Genomic DNA, 19317 nt, shown 5'->3' with positions numbered 1-19317 from the left:
CTGCAGGAGGAATTACGCTTTCTCTCAACATTATGATATGTACCTTTATATATATTTATGAATTATTCTGGCATCGACTCTCCTTGCTGCTTGGCTAGGAATGGGTAGTAAAGGGCTCCATATCTCATTAGCACTTTTCTAACTGATTTAGGTCTCCTGGGAAAAACTAGTCCATTTTCTAGAGTTGTATCATAGTTGTCACCAAAGTCAGAGCAGCAAGACTGCGAAGTTGACTCTGGGTTTTGACATTTCAATGATCTCTCAGGTTGCTTCTAGGCATTGCAGCCAGTGACCAAGGGCCTACACCTTCCTCATAAAAGTGATACCTGCTACATGCTCTGTGAAAATTTTGTGATTTCAGGAAAAAATGAAAAATTTTTGGAAATTCTTCTATTGAAGTGAAAAAAAACCCTTACATCTTTCTGGTTAGACTACCCAGTATTCCCAATTCTGACAGACTTAATAAGATCCCATAGCTATTCAGTCTGTGCTCAGAGCTGAATTTCACACTTTTACTTTCAGTCTTAAGCTCAGCTATTCTTTAAGAATTGCCACTACTGTCTTTCACTTAAGGATGTGGGATGTGGTCTCTGAAGTCTTCATAACCTGCATGTGGTGGTCACCAGTGGAAGTCTGCTAACTTGAAAGTGTAGCTCCGTTTCATCCTGGTTGTCTTGATTAACTCTGCGGTGAAAAGTGTCCTCAAGCAAAGAAAAACTAAAATGAGATATCACCAAGTCAATGTCAGGTGCTCCAAGATGTTGAACTCTTACTTTGAAGAAAGAAGGGGAAAAAAAACCCCAAACAACCCACCATTCATTTAATAACAGTTTGAGGTGATGCACTAAGGAAAGTGAGCTTGTTCACTGGCAAACTTTGTGGAAACTTTATCACAGAAGTACCAAAAGGTGAAATGAAAAATGAATGAGGGCAATTTTCTAAGGAGAATGGAAGAGTTACACAGTTCACTGTAAGACTCAAGGTCAGCCAGCTGCATTAACCCAGGCGTACAGCACTGCCATTGATGAGGTGGACCGTAATGTATGCAGAGGCTAAACTTTGCTGCCATAAAGAGAGATGTAAAGATGTTGATCCCTGATATTTCATACTGAACAAGCGTGGTTTTATCAGGGAGCCAAAAAGTGTACGCACTATTTGGCTTTTCTTAGAGCCAAATAGTACGTACACCACAGAGGATCCTGTAATCCGCTGTGCAGATCCACGCACGGAACCCGCTGTGCAGGTACATTCTGGCTCCATCTGGCACAGCTAAATGTCACTGATGCCAGCATCTGAACCCAGGGGAACTAGTCTGAGTCATGAGTAATTTCAAACTGAGTTGCTGAAGACTTCGTATTTTAGAAATAATGTGCATCAGAATTTAGAAAATAATCTCTGCTTTTGGCCAAATTGTTTGCTAAACAACAGAGTGAATACAAATGTATCCCATGAAATCAGCAGCAATTGTGCAATCTTTGGGCCTTTATTTACTGGGGGGAATTGAAGCCTAGCCTGAGATCTGCCGGAGTTGTACAAGCCATTTTGAACCCTTTCTGTAAATAATAATTCATAAACTGGGATTGGAGTAGTGTGTTGTGTGCTGTTTTTTTGCCTGGGGGATTTAATCCTAGTTTGCATGCACATACTTCAAATCCTAGTTAATTTAGACTTAATTTATGACAAGAAGCATGCTGAGAAATCAACAGAAATAATCTAAAAAGGGACTTGCACTAAGAACACTTGTAAATTAAGACTGGGATATGCATTACTTACTCTGTTGCAGACTTGCAAGTCAAAATCATGTCATTTTAGTTCTTAACTTTAGCAGTGGGCCAACAATAATGGGTGTATCATACCTGGTGGTGTTTTTCTTCATCATTCTTAAGAGCATGGAGGATTTGTTTTGAAAAGCAAGGCCTGAGGATATCTACATTGCTCCTTTTATCAGCTACATTATCCATATAGCCCACAGTTCAGGACAATCTGTAATGCTCTCCATTGTATCCTCTACAATGCCACTTTCCAGAGCAGTCTCAGTCCTGTTTGGAAGTATCTTTTGTTTTTAATTGAAATGACAGTTTTGGAATTATAGTAAAATAATGACATAAAGGAATAAACCACTGCCCTCTAGAAGCCTCTCTACTGAATGCAGCATTAGGAGATGATTTTGTACCTTTTAAGTGCCCCTTCCTTATGAATGGTTAGCTGTGACTGTCTCAACACGAGCACTGAGGTAATTATCCTTAATGAAATCCATCTCCACACTGAACACTAGTGGGTTTTTCTCTTGAAGTTGTTAATGCTTATTAATGTTACAGCAAAATTTAATACTGCATCCATGTGAAAACATATATAAAAATAATTTCACGCTTTTGGACTAGAACTTACTTTGCAAAACTCCTGTCTGAACTGATTCTAGTGATCTACCATTCTGTTAAACAGCTGAGTTTCATCCAGAGACCTTTAGAGCTAAAATAATGCATTTTAATAATAAGGTAAAGGATTTATAACGTCTGGGGGATGGATATAGAGTGAGCTATCTCAAATCTGACAGTTAATGGAATGCTAAGTTTTCTGGCCTAGTTTTTGCCATCCCATCCCCTTTCTTGGGACATTCAGGTTGTGTGCCTGTTGTATCACTTCATGTCTTTTGTTCCATGCCCCTGGGTGTGGGACAATTTATAAGATTATAAGAACAAAATTGCAGTTCCTCCTCATTCCATCAAACCAACATATTTTGAGGCTCTGTATGTCTCTGGTGTTGAGGGGAAATAATCTGCTCACCCAACCTTGGCACAAGGCTAACGAGAAGAGCTTTGTACATACAACCTTGCATGTCTTGTATGTCTGGGGAGGGGAATGTGCAGTCTGGCCCCAAATATCTGAGACAAATCCCTTCTGATTTTTCTGAAGATTAAACAAGACTTGATAGTGATGGGTTGTAATTCAAAAGAAAATTAAAATTATTGGATTGATTCTTTGCATTTGTTAACTTGTTAAATAAGTAGCATGTCAAAGCTACTAGCATGCAATAAATGCAGTTGTTAATTACCAGTAATTCAGAACTGTCCCTGGAAGATATATTTTCATAACCCATTCAAGCATGCCGGTTTAGTACCTGTTTGCTGCCTAGTTGTTGTCTTTTTAGGCAAATAAGCAGTTAAATAAATCCCAGGTAAAATCACAGCCCCAAATGCCATTTACTGTAGCTGCACCAAGATTTTACTTTGTCTTTTCACCCATAATGGAGGTTTATTCACAACAGGAAGAATGAAGAATTGTTACCTGTGTCGTATAAAACTTACGCTGCCCTGCTCTCACAGCATGAGCTGGGTGGCAGCACCAAGTGAGCACGGGGGGATGGATGCGCTCAGTGCCCTGATCCTTCTTGGTAACTTAGCGGTCTGCTGGAGAACTCCACGGTAGAGTTACATTCTGGATGCTTGGCCTCTGCTTCACCCCCTCGGGACAAATCTTTGCTGGAAGTGAAGCTTACATCAGGCTTGTGAAAGCTGATAGTGTGTCAGAGTTCACCTACAATAGAGGTCTTATGTGGAGACGTGGTGGTTCCTTTTCTGAAGCTGTCCTCTTCTTTTATTAATGAGATGATGTGCTCATATTCATTTATACATCTCATAAACCTCAAACTATAATGACTGGGCTTATGAAGAGTTCATAATTCAGTGTCTAATGTTCTTGTACGTAACTCAAAGCCTCTGCTACTTCTGACTTGTGAGAAAATGATAGGCCAACTAAGCGACTCATTCTTTGCAGTAAAATGAGAGTGTACTAATTATTTATCAGTACCTTACCCTTAATTTGGCTGAAGAAAGAGCTGATTTCATAACACAAAATAGAGCCGTGTAGACAATAATAGCCATTATAGTCAAAAAGGTTCCACCCAGATGTAAGTGATAAGTCAGTTTTATATGACAGCAAAGCAGTAAAAGCATGAATAGATTCCTGAAGTAGTACATATATATATATATATATATATGTGTGTGTATTTCCTCCTACTCACTGCCTCCTACAGTGTTTATCTTAAATTCAGCTTTCAGAAGCTATTTTAAAAACCACAACATTTATATGAACAAGGGCTCTATTTTGCGTGGTCTCTTCTAGGGATTATATAGGGAGATTTTTGAAAATCAGAGGGTTTTATTAAGGTGGGCTGGGTTATTCTCTCTGCGGATACCAGCAAGCACAGCTGGAATATCAGATGTGTGGTGTTCACACTACAGCTTCTGTAGCCTCTGAGCACCCCATATCGAGTCCAGGGGCAGGGGGTGAGTGCAGGGTGGTGCCTCACGGGTGAAAGTGGATGGATGGGGAAGGGACCTTCCAGGGGCACTGCTGCCCAGAAGCATCTTGAACCAGATGGGATCTGGCCCGTTCTTTCAGTAGCTTATATCTGGGTCAGGATGGAAATGTCTTCAGGGCATCTTAGCTCCCTTTTTCTATATTGCATAGTTTCCCTTCTGCTTTACTGAGTCTCAGCACAATAATCTTCGTCTTGCAAATTACTTATAATACACCACTAAACCCAGACAGTAATTGGGAAGGAAGGATTTAAATGTTTTGACACGTTGAGTCTGTACCAGAATTGCTACATCTAGAGTTTAACTTTCAGAAGCGCAAGGCGCGCACAAATTCTGAAGCGGGAGATGACACGTGCATAGTAATCAGGCACTAAAGCCACAGATTTTTTTTACTTAATAATTACAGTGGGATTTGTCTGACTATTATAATGTTTTTATCTGAGCTTGTTACTCTGGGCTCTCTTTATTACCAGTGGAAAAAGGTAGGCACTTCTAGGGCACATTTTATCATTCTAAAATAGACATCTAAATAGGTCACATGCGTTGCATCTTATAAGTGTCAATATGTTGAATGCTGATTTTAATTAAACATTTTGGTTTAGTATTAGCAGTATTAACCTCCTTACTGTTCTCATAGCTGGCAGTATTTTCTCTTCCAGAGTTGATATATATATGCTCATGTGATATAAATCGTTCAAAGCAGTTCAAACCTGTATCAAAACAGTGTTTTCAGCGAGGCTGGAGCTACAGGTAACCTCAGTCAAGATGACCCACTTCCCATTGTTTCCAGGAGCCCTCATTAAAGGGAAATTATGTTGTTATATGAGGTGCTAAAGCAAAACAATTTTTCAGCAAAAACAAAAGCTTACAATCACGGAGTTGATAACATATTTAGGGATGCCTTTTAGAGATATGGCAACTACACTTATGTTTTTTTTGGCAGACTTTTATAACCGTAATATATAATTGCAATGCAATGATTCTTTTTGCCACATGTAAGTACACTTCGCCCATGTCCTTGGAAGTTTGCCGGTAGGCCTAAGAATAATTATACTATAAATGTTTGGTAATTAATGTGCCTAGTCCAAAAATTACATGTAAAAATTTGAAATCAAAGGAGTAATAACACTTAATTCTCTTATAGTTAACCTTCCAGTTATTTGAATGAGTGCTAATTAGATCTAAAAACCATAAGCACACTTTTACACTAATTATAATGTTGATTATGTTGTAATTACAGTTGCAAGAGCATAATGAGATTTACTTGTTAACTGTTTCAGTGTTTCAGGGAGTGCACATGAGACAGCTGTTGTGGGAAATTCCCACAGAGCTTACCCAGAGAGCCACAGAGGTGTTGGCTGCTACTGCTCTGGACCTGTGTCAAATGCCTAGAGGTCACGGGAGGGGATTAAAGATCATCTCGAAAGCCCACAGCTAAGAGCGCTTTCTGGAAAGGCAAGTGTTTGATCATGTTAAAACCATACCCGAAAGGCCTCGCTGTGTCAGAAGGAGAAGGTAAAACTGCTCATGTCTGGTGGTGCAAGCTGCCAGCAGCCTTGTTCCCTGCCAGAACGGGCAGCGGGCAGGGAGGACAGGGGTGCAGGAAGGGGCTTCCCGAGGGCAGGAGGGCACCAAGTCCCTCCAGGCAATGAGGACAGTGAGGAGGAGATCCCACCCAGCCCCTTTGCCTTTGCTCTCCCCTCCTGTGCCAGCACTCCCTTCCTCCGAGCCTTTTAGCTGTGTCAGGCCTTTCTGTCCTGTGCCACATCTCGCTTAGGGCTGCTGTGTGGTGACCTCTGAGTCACGGGAGGAATGCTGGGCGAAGGAAGGGAGTATAGATGATGACAGTATGTCAATGGCAGGCTGAGGCCCTTCAAAGTTTTCTTCCATACTCCACCCCAGCGTATCATCACTCTCCCATCCCACCTCTACAACCAACACCCTGAGGGACACACCGAGAAATAGTTATGGGACCCAAATATTTCAGTTTCCCAGGGCCCTGAAGCTCTTCGTTCCCCTGTGTAACCCCATTCCCATTCTGCTCCTGAACTCCCTCAGGAGTGGTGGCACCACAGGGTGTTTTTCTCAAACACTGAGTATTTAATTTTGGCTTCTGCACTGCTCTGTACTTCATACAGGTGTTTTTGCCAAGGCAGAGCTCTGCTTTTCTGCACCCTCCTTGCATCGATGCAACAGCTAATGCACAGGGTGAAAAAGTTAGGCTCTTTTTTCCTTGCCTTTTCTAGCAGTAACAATATTAGGATTTTGAACAGCTAGAGGCAGGAGAAACAACCTTCAGAAAAGAAGGAAAAAACATCACTGTGGCTTAAAGCAATGAAACCAGCCTGCTGCAGACTTCCCTCTTCCCTTGTCACTGATGCTCCCAGCCATAGAATAAGGGAGGGAACAACAGAAACGCTGAAAACAGGGAAGAGCAGAATTATTTGCTCAGAGACTGATCCTGCCGTAGGTACCAGGAGCTTGTCTCCTCCCCTGTGAGTTAACCCCACCCTCTTGTTTTATGTTCTGGGCTATTTTGGGCAGGCAGTGAGAACTGCAGCTCTGACAGATGAGGATACTGTACCAGAGCACAGCAGCACTTGTTGCTCTGAAGAACTACACAGCCGTAACAGGGACTGCTTCTCCGCTGCCTGCCTTTTTTTTTTTAATGATTATTATTTATTTATTAACCTGCAAACTTGTTTTCTCCACTGGTTTCGAGCTTTATCATTACAAATGATGTTTTAAAAGCTTTGTGAGAGCTGTTTGGAAGGGAAACCTCCTCTCTGTGCATTGAAACCTCCTTTTGCCACTTAATAGCAGGAGATCAGCTGGTAGCCTTGGGGGTGAAAAATGACAGACTCTGTTCCTGCTAATGGGGAAGGAAAGGACCCTGAAATTGAGCTTTTTGTGAAGGTAAGTTGCACGGTGAACTGGACACTGGTGTGACTCTCGGATCAGCTCGGCTTCTACTGAATAATCAAACTTTAATTTTCTGGCACCGAGCAGAAGCGGCGCTTTGACAGCCTGTTATCTCTTGCACACACGTTCACATTGCTTTCTTCTTCATGACATTAGAATTAGGTAACGTGGAGGGAGAGTCAGAGTTCCTGCATTTTATTGTTACTTCTCTCCTCGTGAGTTTGTCCTGTTATTCTTTGCCTGCTGCTTGCAGTGTACTGTGTCCTGACTTTAGACTTTAGGCTTTAGATTTTTCACTAAGAATCCCTCTTCTCCATTTTTGGGAAGAGAGCATGAAGAGCAGAGGAGTACCATCACTTGGTCCCTCGGCTGAGGCTGTCAGGTCTGAAACACTAACGGACCATAAAACAAAAAGGATTGAGGTAAGCTGGCAGTCTTCTGATTATTTCCTGCAATACTTTTTTTTTTTTCTTCTTAATCAGATGAAAACTAAATCAGTTTTTACTCTCAGTTTCCTCAGCCCGAAGCTCATTCTGATATTATACAAGCGTAACTGAGAATAGAAACTTATTTAATGAAAAGATAGAAAAGTAAGTACACCTGTTATATGGTAGGATTTCAGAATGTTTCAAACTGGGTACATCTATTGGTCTTGGATTATGAAAATCTTATCATTAAAATCAGTGGCACAGTTCAAACCCATTACATATACTTAATAGCAAACTTCATGCAAACTCTGTCCTAGTGAAAAGCTCAGATTTTTTGATGTTCAGAGCATGTTTCAAAGCCTCTGTGTACATTGAGACTGAAATCCACTCTGCTTGTATAAAATCCAGGTGTTTGGTGTCTCTGAGTCTAAACCATCCCTGTAAATCAATAGGATTATTATTAATATGTGGGAGTTACATCAGACCCTTTGCAAACAGAGCACTGAATGATTGGGAAAGCAAATTCCAGCCCCTCCCTTCTGTCAAATTGAGGGTATATAATTGCTTTGTACTCCCTGATGGATATTTTGGGCTGTAAGTTGAAATGTCAGCCACATCCATGATGTGTGTACATGGCCTCTTCACACATCTTCCAAAACCAGTCAGTTCAGGTGCAGCCTTTCTGACTGAGCCAGCATCGAGGTCTTTTTCCCTAGCAAACAAAAATTTTTTTTACAAGATTTTACAAGAATTTCTAGTTCATAAATGCCCAGTAGATCTTTTGTTCAGAGCTTAATGTATTAAAATGGACCTGCATGGGTCCATACATCCATATACCTTGCCTCTTACAAGTTGTGGCTACAAAAGTGAATTTAATGGAGATGTTTGTGAGCTAAAACATAGGTTAGTGGGATTGTTTGGCACTCTGTCATCGCAAGTGTATTCTGGAATGCAAACCTTTAGCTACTGATTTGTTTTAGCACTCACACTATTTTATTGAGGCTGATATGGATGTTTATGATATATGGTTCTTTGACTGCATCAGCTGTTAAAGTGAAGGTCGCTGCTCAGATTCATTGTGTGATGTGTTATGGATCCATAAGTTACTGGAAAAAATTTGCACTGCATTCAACTGAGGCATGCCATCAGCTGAAGATTTATAACTCCAGAAAGAACATTTTTAGTAATGTGACTTCCTGCATAATGCATGTTACAGAATTGCATAGAGACTCACATGAAACTTATAATTTGCAGAGCTGAAGCAAAAGAATTAATTGGTATCTTCCTGGAGACTTTCCATTTAGGTTGAAAAATTGCAATTCTTGATGTTTTGGAAAGGTGCCATTAGTTTAATTAAAAGTCTAGAAAGTTGTATTGTAAAGTATGTAATCAGAGTATTAAATTATACAGCTCGGAAGAGATGAGCTAAAAGTTGAAAAATAGGAACATATAAGAGAAATGCGAACAGTTGAAAACTTTTCTGGAGCATGAAATTTAAAAGAATGAAATATTAGTAAGGGGAGATAAACAGGAAGGGTGATCCAGGAGAGAATCTGCTAAGGAGAGGGTGTTTACTCTGTCTTAAGGCTGGAAAGAGGAACAGAAAGGTGGCAGCTTCTGGATGAGCATGAGATACTGGGACAAGTGACAAATCTAAATATGCTGGACCACACTTGAGGCAAGTTCTAATAGCAGGAGGTGTTGGGGTCAATGAGCATTTCATCACTTGATTTTTTGTGGAGCTCATACTTCACTCAAGGAACAGAATTCTGTCCTGCATCCCTGAATGAGCACACAGCCAGAAAATGCAGAGATCAGTGAGAAAAATGTAGGGCAGTAGTTGTGGCCTGGAGAAAACTTGTCTTCCACAAGCACAAATAAACCAGAGAGGGTGGTTTTTCACCAGCCATAGAGTCTCGAATAAAAGCAGTTTCTGTCTCAGGTTAAAAAAAGAAAGGTGTTACACAATTGCTCTATTTCCCTTTTCTATTTAACATCCAAGAGAGCAGGAGCCTTAGAAAGACAAGTAGAGAGATGATTGTAAACAAGAGAGCCGTGCTGTAACCCAATGCAGGTTAGCTATCTCCTGAGCCACGCAGATAGGCTGGGCACCACCAGGGCACTGCCAGCTCAGCCGCCACGGCAGAGACAGGTTAAGTGGTTATCACACCTGTTTGTTATCATCCCCATTGATTTTACTCTTTTTCTAACAGTGCCCTAACCTGGATCTGTGAGATTATTTTTTTTTTTTTTTTGGTGAACGAGTGTTTGTTCTTGCAAGGTGTTTGATTGAGAATAAACCCACCCAGATCTGGGGCAGGACACAAGCAGAGGGATGGTGAGAATGGGCAGAACGGAGGAGTGGTGAGGTCTGCTGAGGAGATGGTGCCGCCTTAATCAGATCTGCAGTTTGTGTAAGCAGGCCTTTTGTGAACACTGAAACTCTCCGGCAGCAATTCTCTCTCTAAACTTGTTTGACAAGGAATTGGAAGAGGCTGCCAGAGAAAAAGGCTTGATATGCGGTAGTGCGAGACGCTGGCAGCAGCAGCTTTGGGGAAGTGAGCATCAGGAGGTAGCGCCTGCTCTGTGCTTAACCCAGCTTGTTGTAACTCGGGTTAATTTTAATTCTTTGTGTGCTGGAGAAGCAAAGTGCTTCTGTATAATAAATGACACCCTGATGGAAGGTATATTTAGCTTTTTCTGGCAGTCTTGCACCTGCATACTTGAACATAATGACTAAACTGAAATGGTGCTCTTTTTACATACAGACTATTAAAATACGTATGGGAGGGTCACAGAACTGTTATGGTTTTTTTTTGCTTGCAGTGGAAACAGGTGTCTGGATGTACATTCCTTGCATTTCAGAATTAGAGTAGTGCCTCATATCCAGAAAGTTAATTTGAAGGGAGATACATTGTAAACACGGAAAACAAAGCATGATACAAATAAGACTTGAGCGTACACCTGTCTATTTGCATTGGCCAGGAAGAGTGCAGTCTAGAAAGCAAACAAACCACAAGAATGGTCCAAAGTACATTTGATTTTAAAAAACTTCCTGTTAATCCATATTTCTGACAATCAAAAGATGGTAGCATCATCACGATTGGTAGAAGAATGAGTGGTGAGCTGGCAGACATTTCTGCAAGGAGTCATTGTTGTGGTATTGAGTAATTAACATTCTGGATATGTTCATCAGCTCAGGTATGCAAGACCTTTTGATTAAAAGGTGTAAAGCTTTACTTCACAAGGTGTTCAGCTGCAGTCACACTGAACACCCATCTAGAAGATGGTGCTTGAACTCATGAAGATGTTTGCAAGTGTAAGAAATAGGAGAGATCTCTCAAAGGCCTTGATCTTCCACGCTCGCTGATTCAGACGTTGAACATATTCCTGTCTGCCAGCTGAAGGCATAAAGGTGTAAAATGCACTGACCACCCTCAGCCTGATCATCCGACTGGGAGCTGAGCATTGTGCATGACCAGGCACAGTGATGGTGTATTTGCAGTGTCTCAGGGATACAGTTCCAGCCAAGGTATGGTTTAAAGACTAACAGCATCGCAGTATTTGTAGGGCCCCTTACAGTCACTTCTTGTTGGAGGATTATCACAAAGAGAAGAGGTTAGTCCTGGTATGCTCACAGTCTCCTGGAGCAGCAAACAGACATGCAAGGAACCTGTGAGCTCTTTGTCACCTCCAATGGTTTCATTTCATGGAGTTTTAGGTGTCTGTTAGGAGTATGTTTAAAAGTGATGGCAAGATTTGGCACCAAACTTATGATCCCTGAATGAATCAGTCAGTCAGAGAGCCTGGTGCTCTGCTGGAAGAGCCGGGACGGAGCCGTCAGCCTGCTGATTTAGTCTGCTCCGTCTAAAGCCCAGGAGTCGGCTGCTCTCGGCAGGGTGTAGCTGCCCTTCTCCTCTCATTTGGACACATCCCTGAAATCCCACAGAGATGCAAGATTTTTTGTACTCTGGGATTTATTTTTGTGCATTTTCTGGACTTTTTTTTTAAAAAAGTTTTCTCTGATAAAAAGCGATTTCAAACTAACTGGATTTTGGAGAACTGCTGCAATGTAGCCTTAAAGGAAGATATAAATAAAAATGTTACTCCTGGTACAATCATTCCCCACTATTAAGGCTTTTGTAGTTTTAAAGTAAGAGAGTCACTGTGATAAGAAAACTGATTTCAATTTCAGAATTTTGAGGTTATCAAAACCAATAATGGCTTTATAAAGTGGGAGAGAGAACTTGACAGGAACTTTTTAACCCATTACAACAAGACAGGCTCTGTATATTTTGAGTCATAGACTACCCTCAAGAAATATTTTGATGATGAGTAGAAATCAACATCAGATTTGGAAGGCACAAAGGTAATTTCTATTTCTTGAGAAGTGTGAGTATTTTGCTGGGTATTATGGACTCAGCTTTTGGCTTCCATACAAATCATTCTTCAGTTCAGCAAAACTTTCTAGGTAAAGAGGAAATAACAGAGACAAGTGCGCTGAAGAATAATGATACTGAAACATCTGGTTTAACCCGTCTGGTGGTCCAAGACTCGCAATAAGGTTTTTTTGGATCCTTGGCCATGTGGTTGGCCAAGCCTCTCACGTTTCGAGAGAGACATGGCCACCCTACAAAGCAGACACGTGCGCTGTGTTCAGTCTCTGCCAGGTCTCGGCGGCCACCCTGGAAGTGGCGTGAGCATGTGGGGGTATTATGGGTCTTGCATTTTTCATCTATTTGGAGATGTCAAGTAGGTGATGGGCGCTGCAGTTCACGCCTCTTCCAAACTTATTTGGGTGAAGCAATGTATGAACAGCAGCCTAAGTCTCCTCTTCTAGTGTGCTGGCCTTGTGCATTGGTATTAAGGTTACCAAATTTACAAGGTTTACTAGTAGCCCAAACACCAGCATATATACTGGGAATAAAACAGTTTTACTAGGTTTGTTTAAACATCTATAAATGTGTTTGATAAGCTCCATGCAGGGGGACTCGGGTGTTTCAGTGTAATTCTGACTTGGTTCCTGTCTTGCTAAGATCTTTCCAAATCAAGGCTGACTGGGTTGAAGCCAATATTATTTTGTATGTATTTATGAAATGGATACAAGAAGAAAGTCAGGCCTCCTGAATTTTAATCACAATTTAATAGTAACTCCACTATAGACCCAGTTAAATCAGGGAAATGCTGCCTGGACTAGTAGTTACCTCTCTGGTCTTTTTATTAACAATTTTCAATAAAATAATAAAAATAATAGTCAAAGGAAAACCATCTATCTTGGCAAGATCTAATTTTGCTTTAATCTTGTTAAAAAAAAATTCAATAAATTAACAAATAGCTGCCTAGCAAATGTTTTAAATTTACAAGTTTCTTGTTTTCCCTTGTGATGAAGAAAAACAATACTTTAAAGAAGCTTTAGCCTGAGTTATACAACCCAGAGTCTGTATGTCTGCGTGACTGTTTTCTGTCTGAGCATTTGCAGGTTTTGTTTTGCATCAAGACAAGTGCCTCATTGGTGGGAATATTAGAGACAGGCAGTGAATAGTTTAAGCAGGCCAAACTTATAAAAGGACTTGGCAGGGATATAATCACTATCCTTGCCACCTTGAACCTAGTCTGGAATGCTTTTAGGATTGCTTGGGAAACTGGATCTCAAGTTCAGAAGCGATTTTCAACTATGTCTCTTTCTGCTCTAGTTCATGATCTAATCATTAGTTTATAGCTAAAGATGACTGACACCCTTATCTGCCATGGTTTGGGTTTTTTCCTCATATAAATGGCTGTGACTACTTGCTTTTTATTAAACTCGATGGCATCAATATATATGTTAATTGTGACCCAAACATCTGGTAAAAATGAAACATATCCAAATACTATGTTGAATATGTATAAACTCCATCTACTGACTTCTTCCTTTATTCCAGCTTTTCTGAGCCACATAGTCCAACCAGGTACAATATGTCTACCGTGAAGAATTGGTGATATTCATAATTACTATTGCTTGCACTTAGAAACAGCCATCAGTATGCTTTGGGTGCTCTAAGTTTAGCTGCAGATGGCTCTTTTTCCATGTCTGGCAGCACATGTCTCATCAGGCTCACAGGTTGTTGTGTCATGGTTCAACGATGACAGTGAAGCTCCAGTAAGTGTCCCCAGGATACTTTTATTGGCAATATATGGCTCTGCTGCAGCTATTCCAGAACAGCAAATGTCACAGAGATCGTTTGACATAGCATCCCAAAAATATACAGGGATCCTTTCCAAGAGAGCCACTAGGAAGTACGTCTGCCTGTGCTCCGAAGTGAAATATTAGTATTAGTTCACCTAGCTATGTCAAATATATTTTGATGGAAGGCTGTGTAAAAGTTGTTTAGGATAACACATTGATCATTACAGCAACAATATTACTTTGTGCCTGGATGACACCTAACTCTTAAAAATCTGGCAGGTATCAGCAAAATAGTGCTGCAAAGAGGTGATATAAAAACTAATATTTCCATTTTGCAGCTAAGAGCTCTGGTAGAAGATTTTCCAAATTACTATTTTTATTTTATTTTTTTTTTTAACAGAGTCAGATATTAAAGGGCTCTGAGTTTGTGTGTTACTTTTTTTTTTTTTTTTTTTTTTTTTTTTCAGCAAAGGCTGACTCAAAGTCATCGGGAGAATCAGTTGGAATAAGAAAGGATTTGGTTTTGTGCTGGATTCATACTGTGTTCAAATCTATAGATCTTATGCAAACTAGGAAATCAGAGCAGGTACCTAAAGTGCTATAGTTGGTACTCTGAAAATAGCTTCAAGTGGTTTGTTTGGCGCAGTAAAGTTTAACGCTGACAAAGTCCAAAACAGATGCTTATTCCCTTTCCTTCTTTGCCCCTTGCTCCCCCTCTTTGTTTGCACTTCTGTATTGCTGACATGCAGTAAAACTCATCTAGATGCAATAGCAGTGATATATATATGTACATCTGGAGCTATGAGTTAAAAAGATATTTGATTGTTGTAGGTCTGATGAGTTTAATCAGCATCATGTATTCCTGGCAGGATTTTTTTTATATTAGAGTTAAGAGTTGGAAATTATTACAGTGGAACAAAAGTAATTCAAAATATATTCAGCTGTGTTTTGAAGTTCCAAAGCCAGTAATTTTATCTAATAATACCTAAGGGTAGAACTTTCTGTAACTGATTACATTTACAGCATGTCATTGCTCTTTGCTATGCAACTTTTGATTGCAAGTTCACACTTAAATGTAGAACAGGATGTTTCCTCTGACTCTTAAATTAAATGACTCTTTGTAAATGAGTTTTATTCTGTCCCTCTCAAATATAATTTCATAACTTCTCTTTTAGAGTGTTTATGTTTTTACCCATCTATATGTATAATTTTAAATGGTGGTGTTCACTGGCTGAAGTGGATCTTCCATGATATAACACAGATTCCTCTTGGTTCAGTGACTGCTGCACCACGGGAACTGCATGACTGCAGTATAAGAGAAGATGTGCTCAGAAAAGAGACTGGGGCATGGAGCACCTGAGATACCATTCTGTAACGCACTGTAACAAAGTTTTGCCGTGTTAAAATGGTCCCAAGTGTTGTCAAAATCCAAATAGACATATTTTTGACTTTCCATTCTGTGTTTCAGCACTTAATATAGAGCAACAGCCACAGCTCCAACCAGGTGGAAACTCTGATTTTTGTCTTTTTTGTCCAGCTCTAATCAAAATATGAAAAGGTCCTGCCATGCCAATTCTGCAATGCGTTAAGCTTAGTAATATTGCTGGGTTACCACCCAAATTCTTGGGAGGATTTATCTACTTTTTTACTCTTCTGCCTCCTTCAGTGGCCTGAGACAAGTTATTCAGGCTCTACTCACCTTGATAAAATGCTGATACTAGTCCTTCTCCACCAGATGTGGACATGCTGTGGCAGTAGGGAACATTCTTCACCCTCATCCCCAGCATGGCATCCTGAACACAAAACAGAAACATGTGATGGGATCAGGTCACTGATCTAGAACTGTCTCCTAATAAAATATACTGAAAATCTTAATTTCTTGGACACAAAAGAAATAAAGCCAGAGGAAATTGGACGTTCGTCTGCTCTCAGGTACCGGCTGCTGGCTGCTTTATTAAGTGCCTGGACATGAGCTGGCTCCAGCCCAGAGCTGGTGCAGCGTGTTCTCACCACACTGCCCAGCCATGTAGTGGTGTGGTGGGGAGCTCAGTCTGAGCTGCCTCCCACAGCGCTTGAGCCAAAGCTCCTTTCTCCTGGCACCCTGTCCACTCTTTCCTGCCCTTCTTTTTCATTCTCAGGGTCTTCTATCTTCCGTAGTGCCTTCTTTTTCAACTTCTCTGTTTTTTTCTGCTTGTTCTCACGTGTGTTCAGACTTATGGGAATTAGGACACTGGTATTAAATTTGTGATATCTATGTTGGTCACCAGAGTACCCTGACTCAACTTCTGCCTAAGAGGTATCGTATATCTGGAGCTTGGGTGCTTCTCCATTTTTTTTCCTGTGCACCTGATTGCCAAAAGATGTTGAAATAGCCCCTTCATATGCATTTCTGGCAACTTCATAAAACTGAGATAAAGCACTAATTGAAATGTATTTCAGGAGGGTTGTGTTTTAATAACTTAATGCCTCTATAGGACAGTAGAAGTTGAACATACCCCTGCTACAGCTACTTTGATGTAAATGACATTAGGTTAAGGATGAAGTTGCTCGGATAGTGATAGTTTGCTCTTCTAAATCCTCATTCTTGATAGTCACTACTTTTGTGTGCAGAGCAAATGACAGAAGCACATGGCATTCACATATGTGCTTGATGCAAAATGCAATAAGAATGTTCAAAGCCTAATATTCAAGGCTGAAGCTGATTTTAATTTACTTTAAATTCTATAAAACTTGAATTTCACACCTTTAAAACTTGCAAAGATTATATATAAGAATAGTAATTTTTTTCCTCCTCATGTAAGTCAGGCTTGTAAAAAAAAGCCATCTCCTGACTATTCTTATTGCTTCTTTTGCATTTGTTGGTTTCCTCTGGACTAATAAAAAAAATATCATGACTCAGTTTGCCATTCACCCATATTTCAGGTGTTAATACATGTTCATGATACCGGGAATGGAGTTGACCCACAGAGGAGGTTTGCTTGATTTAGGTATGGCTTCAGTTTCCCTTTCTGTTAACCACGAAGATGCCAAAACAGATATAAAACTTTCTAACTTCTGCTGCTAATGAAGACATATACATATAATGCTCTGCTGCTTGGAAAAGGGCTAATCACCTCCAAAGAGTGTGTGCTGCTGCAGGCTAGTGGTGGAGTTCGAACTATGATGAGCTAATCCATGGAGATGTATACTCTGTCTCAGAAAACATTTGACTCAGCTGTCTGCAATTCAGAAAAGATAGTTTGGCATAAGTTTTAAATGTTCAGCTGTTTGTTTGCTGGTTTGTTTGAAATATTTAACAGTAAAACACAGGGTGATAACAGAAGATCTATAACCTTCCTAGACGCTAGCTATTAAGCATGTTTAGATCCCAGTTCTGCAAAGGAGGCTGTGCAGGCTGCTTCATACTTTGGCAGCCATCTCTGAACATGATTCTCTTCGCAGAACCCAGTCTCTGAGATAAAAAACAGAGGCCTTTTTAGAGCAATTCTGAGGTGCTTTAACAGTCCTGGTCAGCACTTTGCAGGTGCAGAAGCCGAGAAGCGATGACCTTGTGCAAGGAGGTTCAGCACAAACACCACTCTGGTCCTGTGCTGCATCCTTTAGGCATAGCTCTTGTGTCTTTTGGGTTTTGTACAGCACTTAGCACAACGGATTCAGTGATCGTGTACCACACTTCCTTAGTAATTCACAGTAAATATTCCAATAATAAATACACAAATTATGCTAGTCACAACTATGCTTGCTTATTTATTTATTTATTTATTTATTTATTTATTTATTTATTTATTTTTCCGTTGCTATTACTAGGGAGGTGTTGAGGTTTAGATTATCTTTTGGCTGGCTATTTTGAATGCACACAGAGCTAATGTGTGTTATGATATTGGAAAAGATGTAAAGAAGAATAATTTTAAGGCTTAAAACATGCTTAAGATTGCCAGTCTTTCTCATTTAAGTAAAAGACCAAAAGTCGCTTGACTGCACTATTAAATGTATCTGTGGGAGGCTTTTTAATATAGTAGTAACAGGTATAACAAGACATATCAAAAGTTAGTTAAGGTCAGATACAGTCAAGTTAGAAAGAAACTTAATAGTAAATGTAAAGGTTGGAACCGTTGGAATAAACCACAAAAGAATTCATGCCCTTTCTTCTGGTTCAGGTCAAGACTAGATATGCTGTAATTAAACATATGTAGCTAGAGTCAATAAAGGAATAAACAAGCCATAAAATCTACAACCCAGGAAGGCATTGCAGTGCAGGGTATCTTGACAAACCGGAGCAAGGCTTGGTTCAAGCACAGAAGAACACTTTCATTTCCGTGTCTCTGAAAGACAGCACAAATTTGGTTGAGGCCAGTCTGATGGGAATGATGTTTTGGAGGCTGTTTTAAAATATCTCTTGGTGGCCTGTGTCTGTAATGGGATGTGATTAGTTCAGGTGGTGGTTAAATAGGGATTGCTTATCTTTCTCTGGATATGCAAGGCCAGACTTCAGAAGGGCCTCCCCTCCCAAGGCTGAGCAGATGCTGGCTTGGCCGGGGCTCTGAATGCTGTGTCAGTATGGGTCAGACCTTGAGAATGAGGTGAAGGAAGAGCTAAACTGGGAGATATGAGAGCTGAATTCCCTTTCTGTCTGTCAAAATTATGCCTCATCCCCGTGCCTTGGCTTCATTTCCTATGAAACATCTGCACCAACATTCATTTTAATATCTGTATAGCCCAGTAGCTTTGTCCAGCTAAAATTGCATTCCTTCTTTTCTCTTTACATAGATGAATGTCTGTAATAGCTACTCAAGCATTGTGGTTTAACTCCTCACAAAATACAGAATTAATTCTCAGGTCAGGCAGGTGCTTCTCTATATCAACTGCCAAGTTTGTCCTCCCCGTGACATTTTAACACCCAAATAATCATCCTGAACCTTGCCACCCATTGCATATAGCTATTGTTGGTTTAGGTGCTGGTGTGTGTCTGTACCTGTGTATTGTCCGAAACAAGTGGAAATCAGAGAAACCAGCCTCGATGCATCATCGCTATTGTTGTCAGTGTTTTTCTAGATGGTGATTCAATTTGTGTGGGTCAACAGGCACGTTGTGTTACTGCTTTCCTTTTGCTTTTAGCTGCTGAATGGGCAGCTTCAAACAGATACGAATGCATATCATGGGAGGAAATTATTTTCTTTCACTGCCCTGTGTTTTGTGATGAGCCATTGCTGCTGATTCAGTGTGCAACTGGAGACCTTTTTTGTTTGTTTATTTTATTTATAGTATTTTTTAAAAAGCTGTTCCTGGATGAAGAGGGGTTGAATCATGGAATATTCCTGCAGGTTATAGGATCTCTCAGAATGGCAATTTTAGTTGTTTTTTTTCTGTGCCCCATTCTTTCAAATGTTCAGGACATGCCAGAAAGATCCAGTGCTCCAAACCCCATCATTATTAAGCCTTTATTCAGACTTCCATTAGCATTTGGATCAATTTAATTTACTTT

At 40.3% G+C, this 19317-nt stretch overlaps 1 protein-coding gene across 2 annotated transcripts in view; it reads left to right on the top strand.

Moving 5' to 3' along the window:
- The window catches only part of CLIC5 (chloride intracellular channel 5), a 78704-nt gene that overhangs the window by 14055 nt on the left and 45332 nt on the right, over nt 1–19317 (top strand). The window contains exon 1 of one of the 2 annotated variants that reach the window (XM_026845494.1): nt 6896–7235. The exons of the other annotated variant lie outside the window; for it this stretch is intronic. Coding sequence (XP_026701295.1) covers nt 7173–7235 — 63 coding nt within the window. The 5' untranslated portion in view covers nt 6896–7172. Of the gene's footprint in view, nt 1–6895; nt 7236–19317 lie in introns of those variants that run through there. 2 annotated transcript variants of the gene reach the window in all.

Source organism: Athene cunicularia (genome assembly GCF_003259725.1).
Source record: "Athene cunicularia isolate RWA chromosome 3 unlocalized genomic scaffold, athCun1 chr3_part1, whole genome shotgun sequence".
Taxonomy (NCBI): domain Eukaryota; kingdom Metazoa; phylum Chordata; class Aves; order Strigiformes; family Strigidae; genus Athene; species Athene cunicularia.
This window is presented reverse-complemented; position numbering and strand designations above follow the sequence as displayed.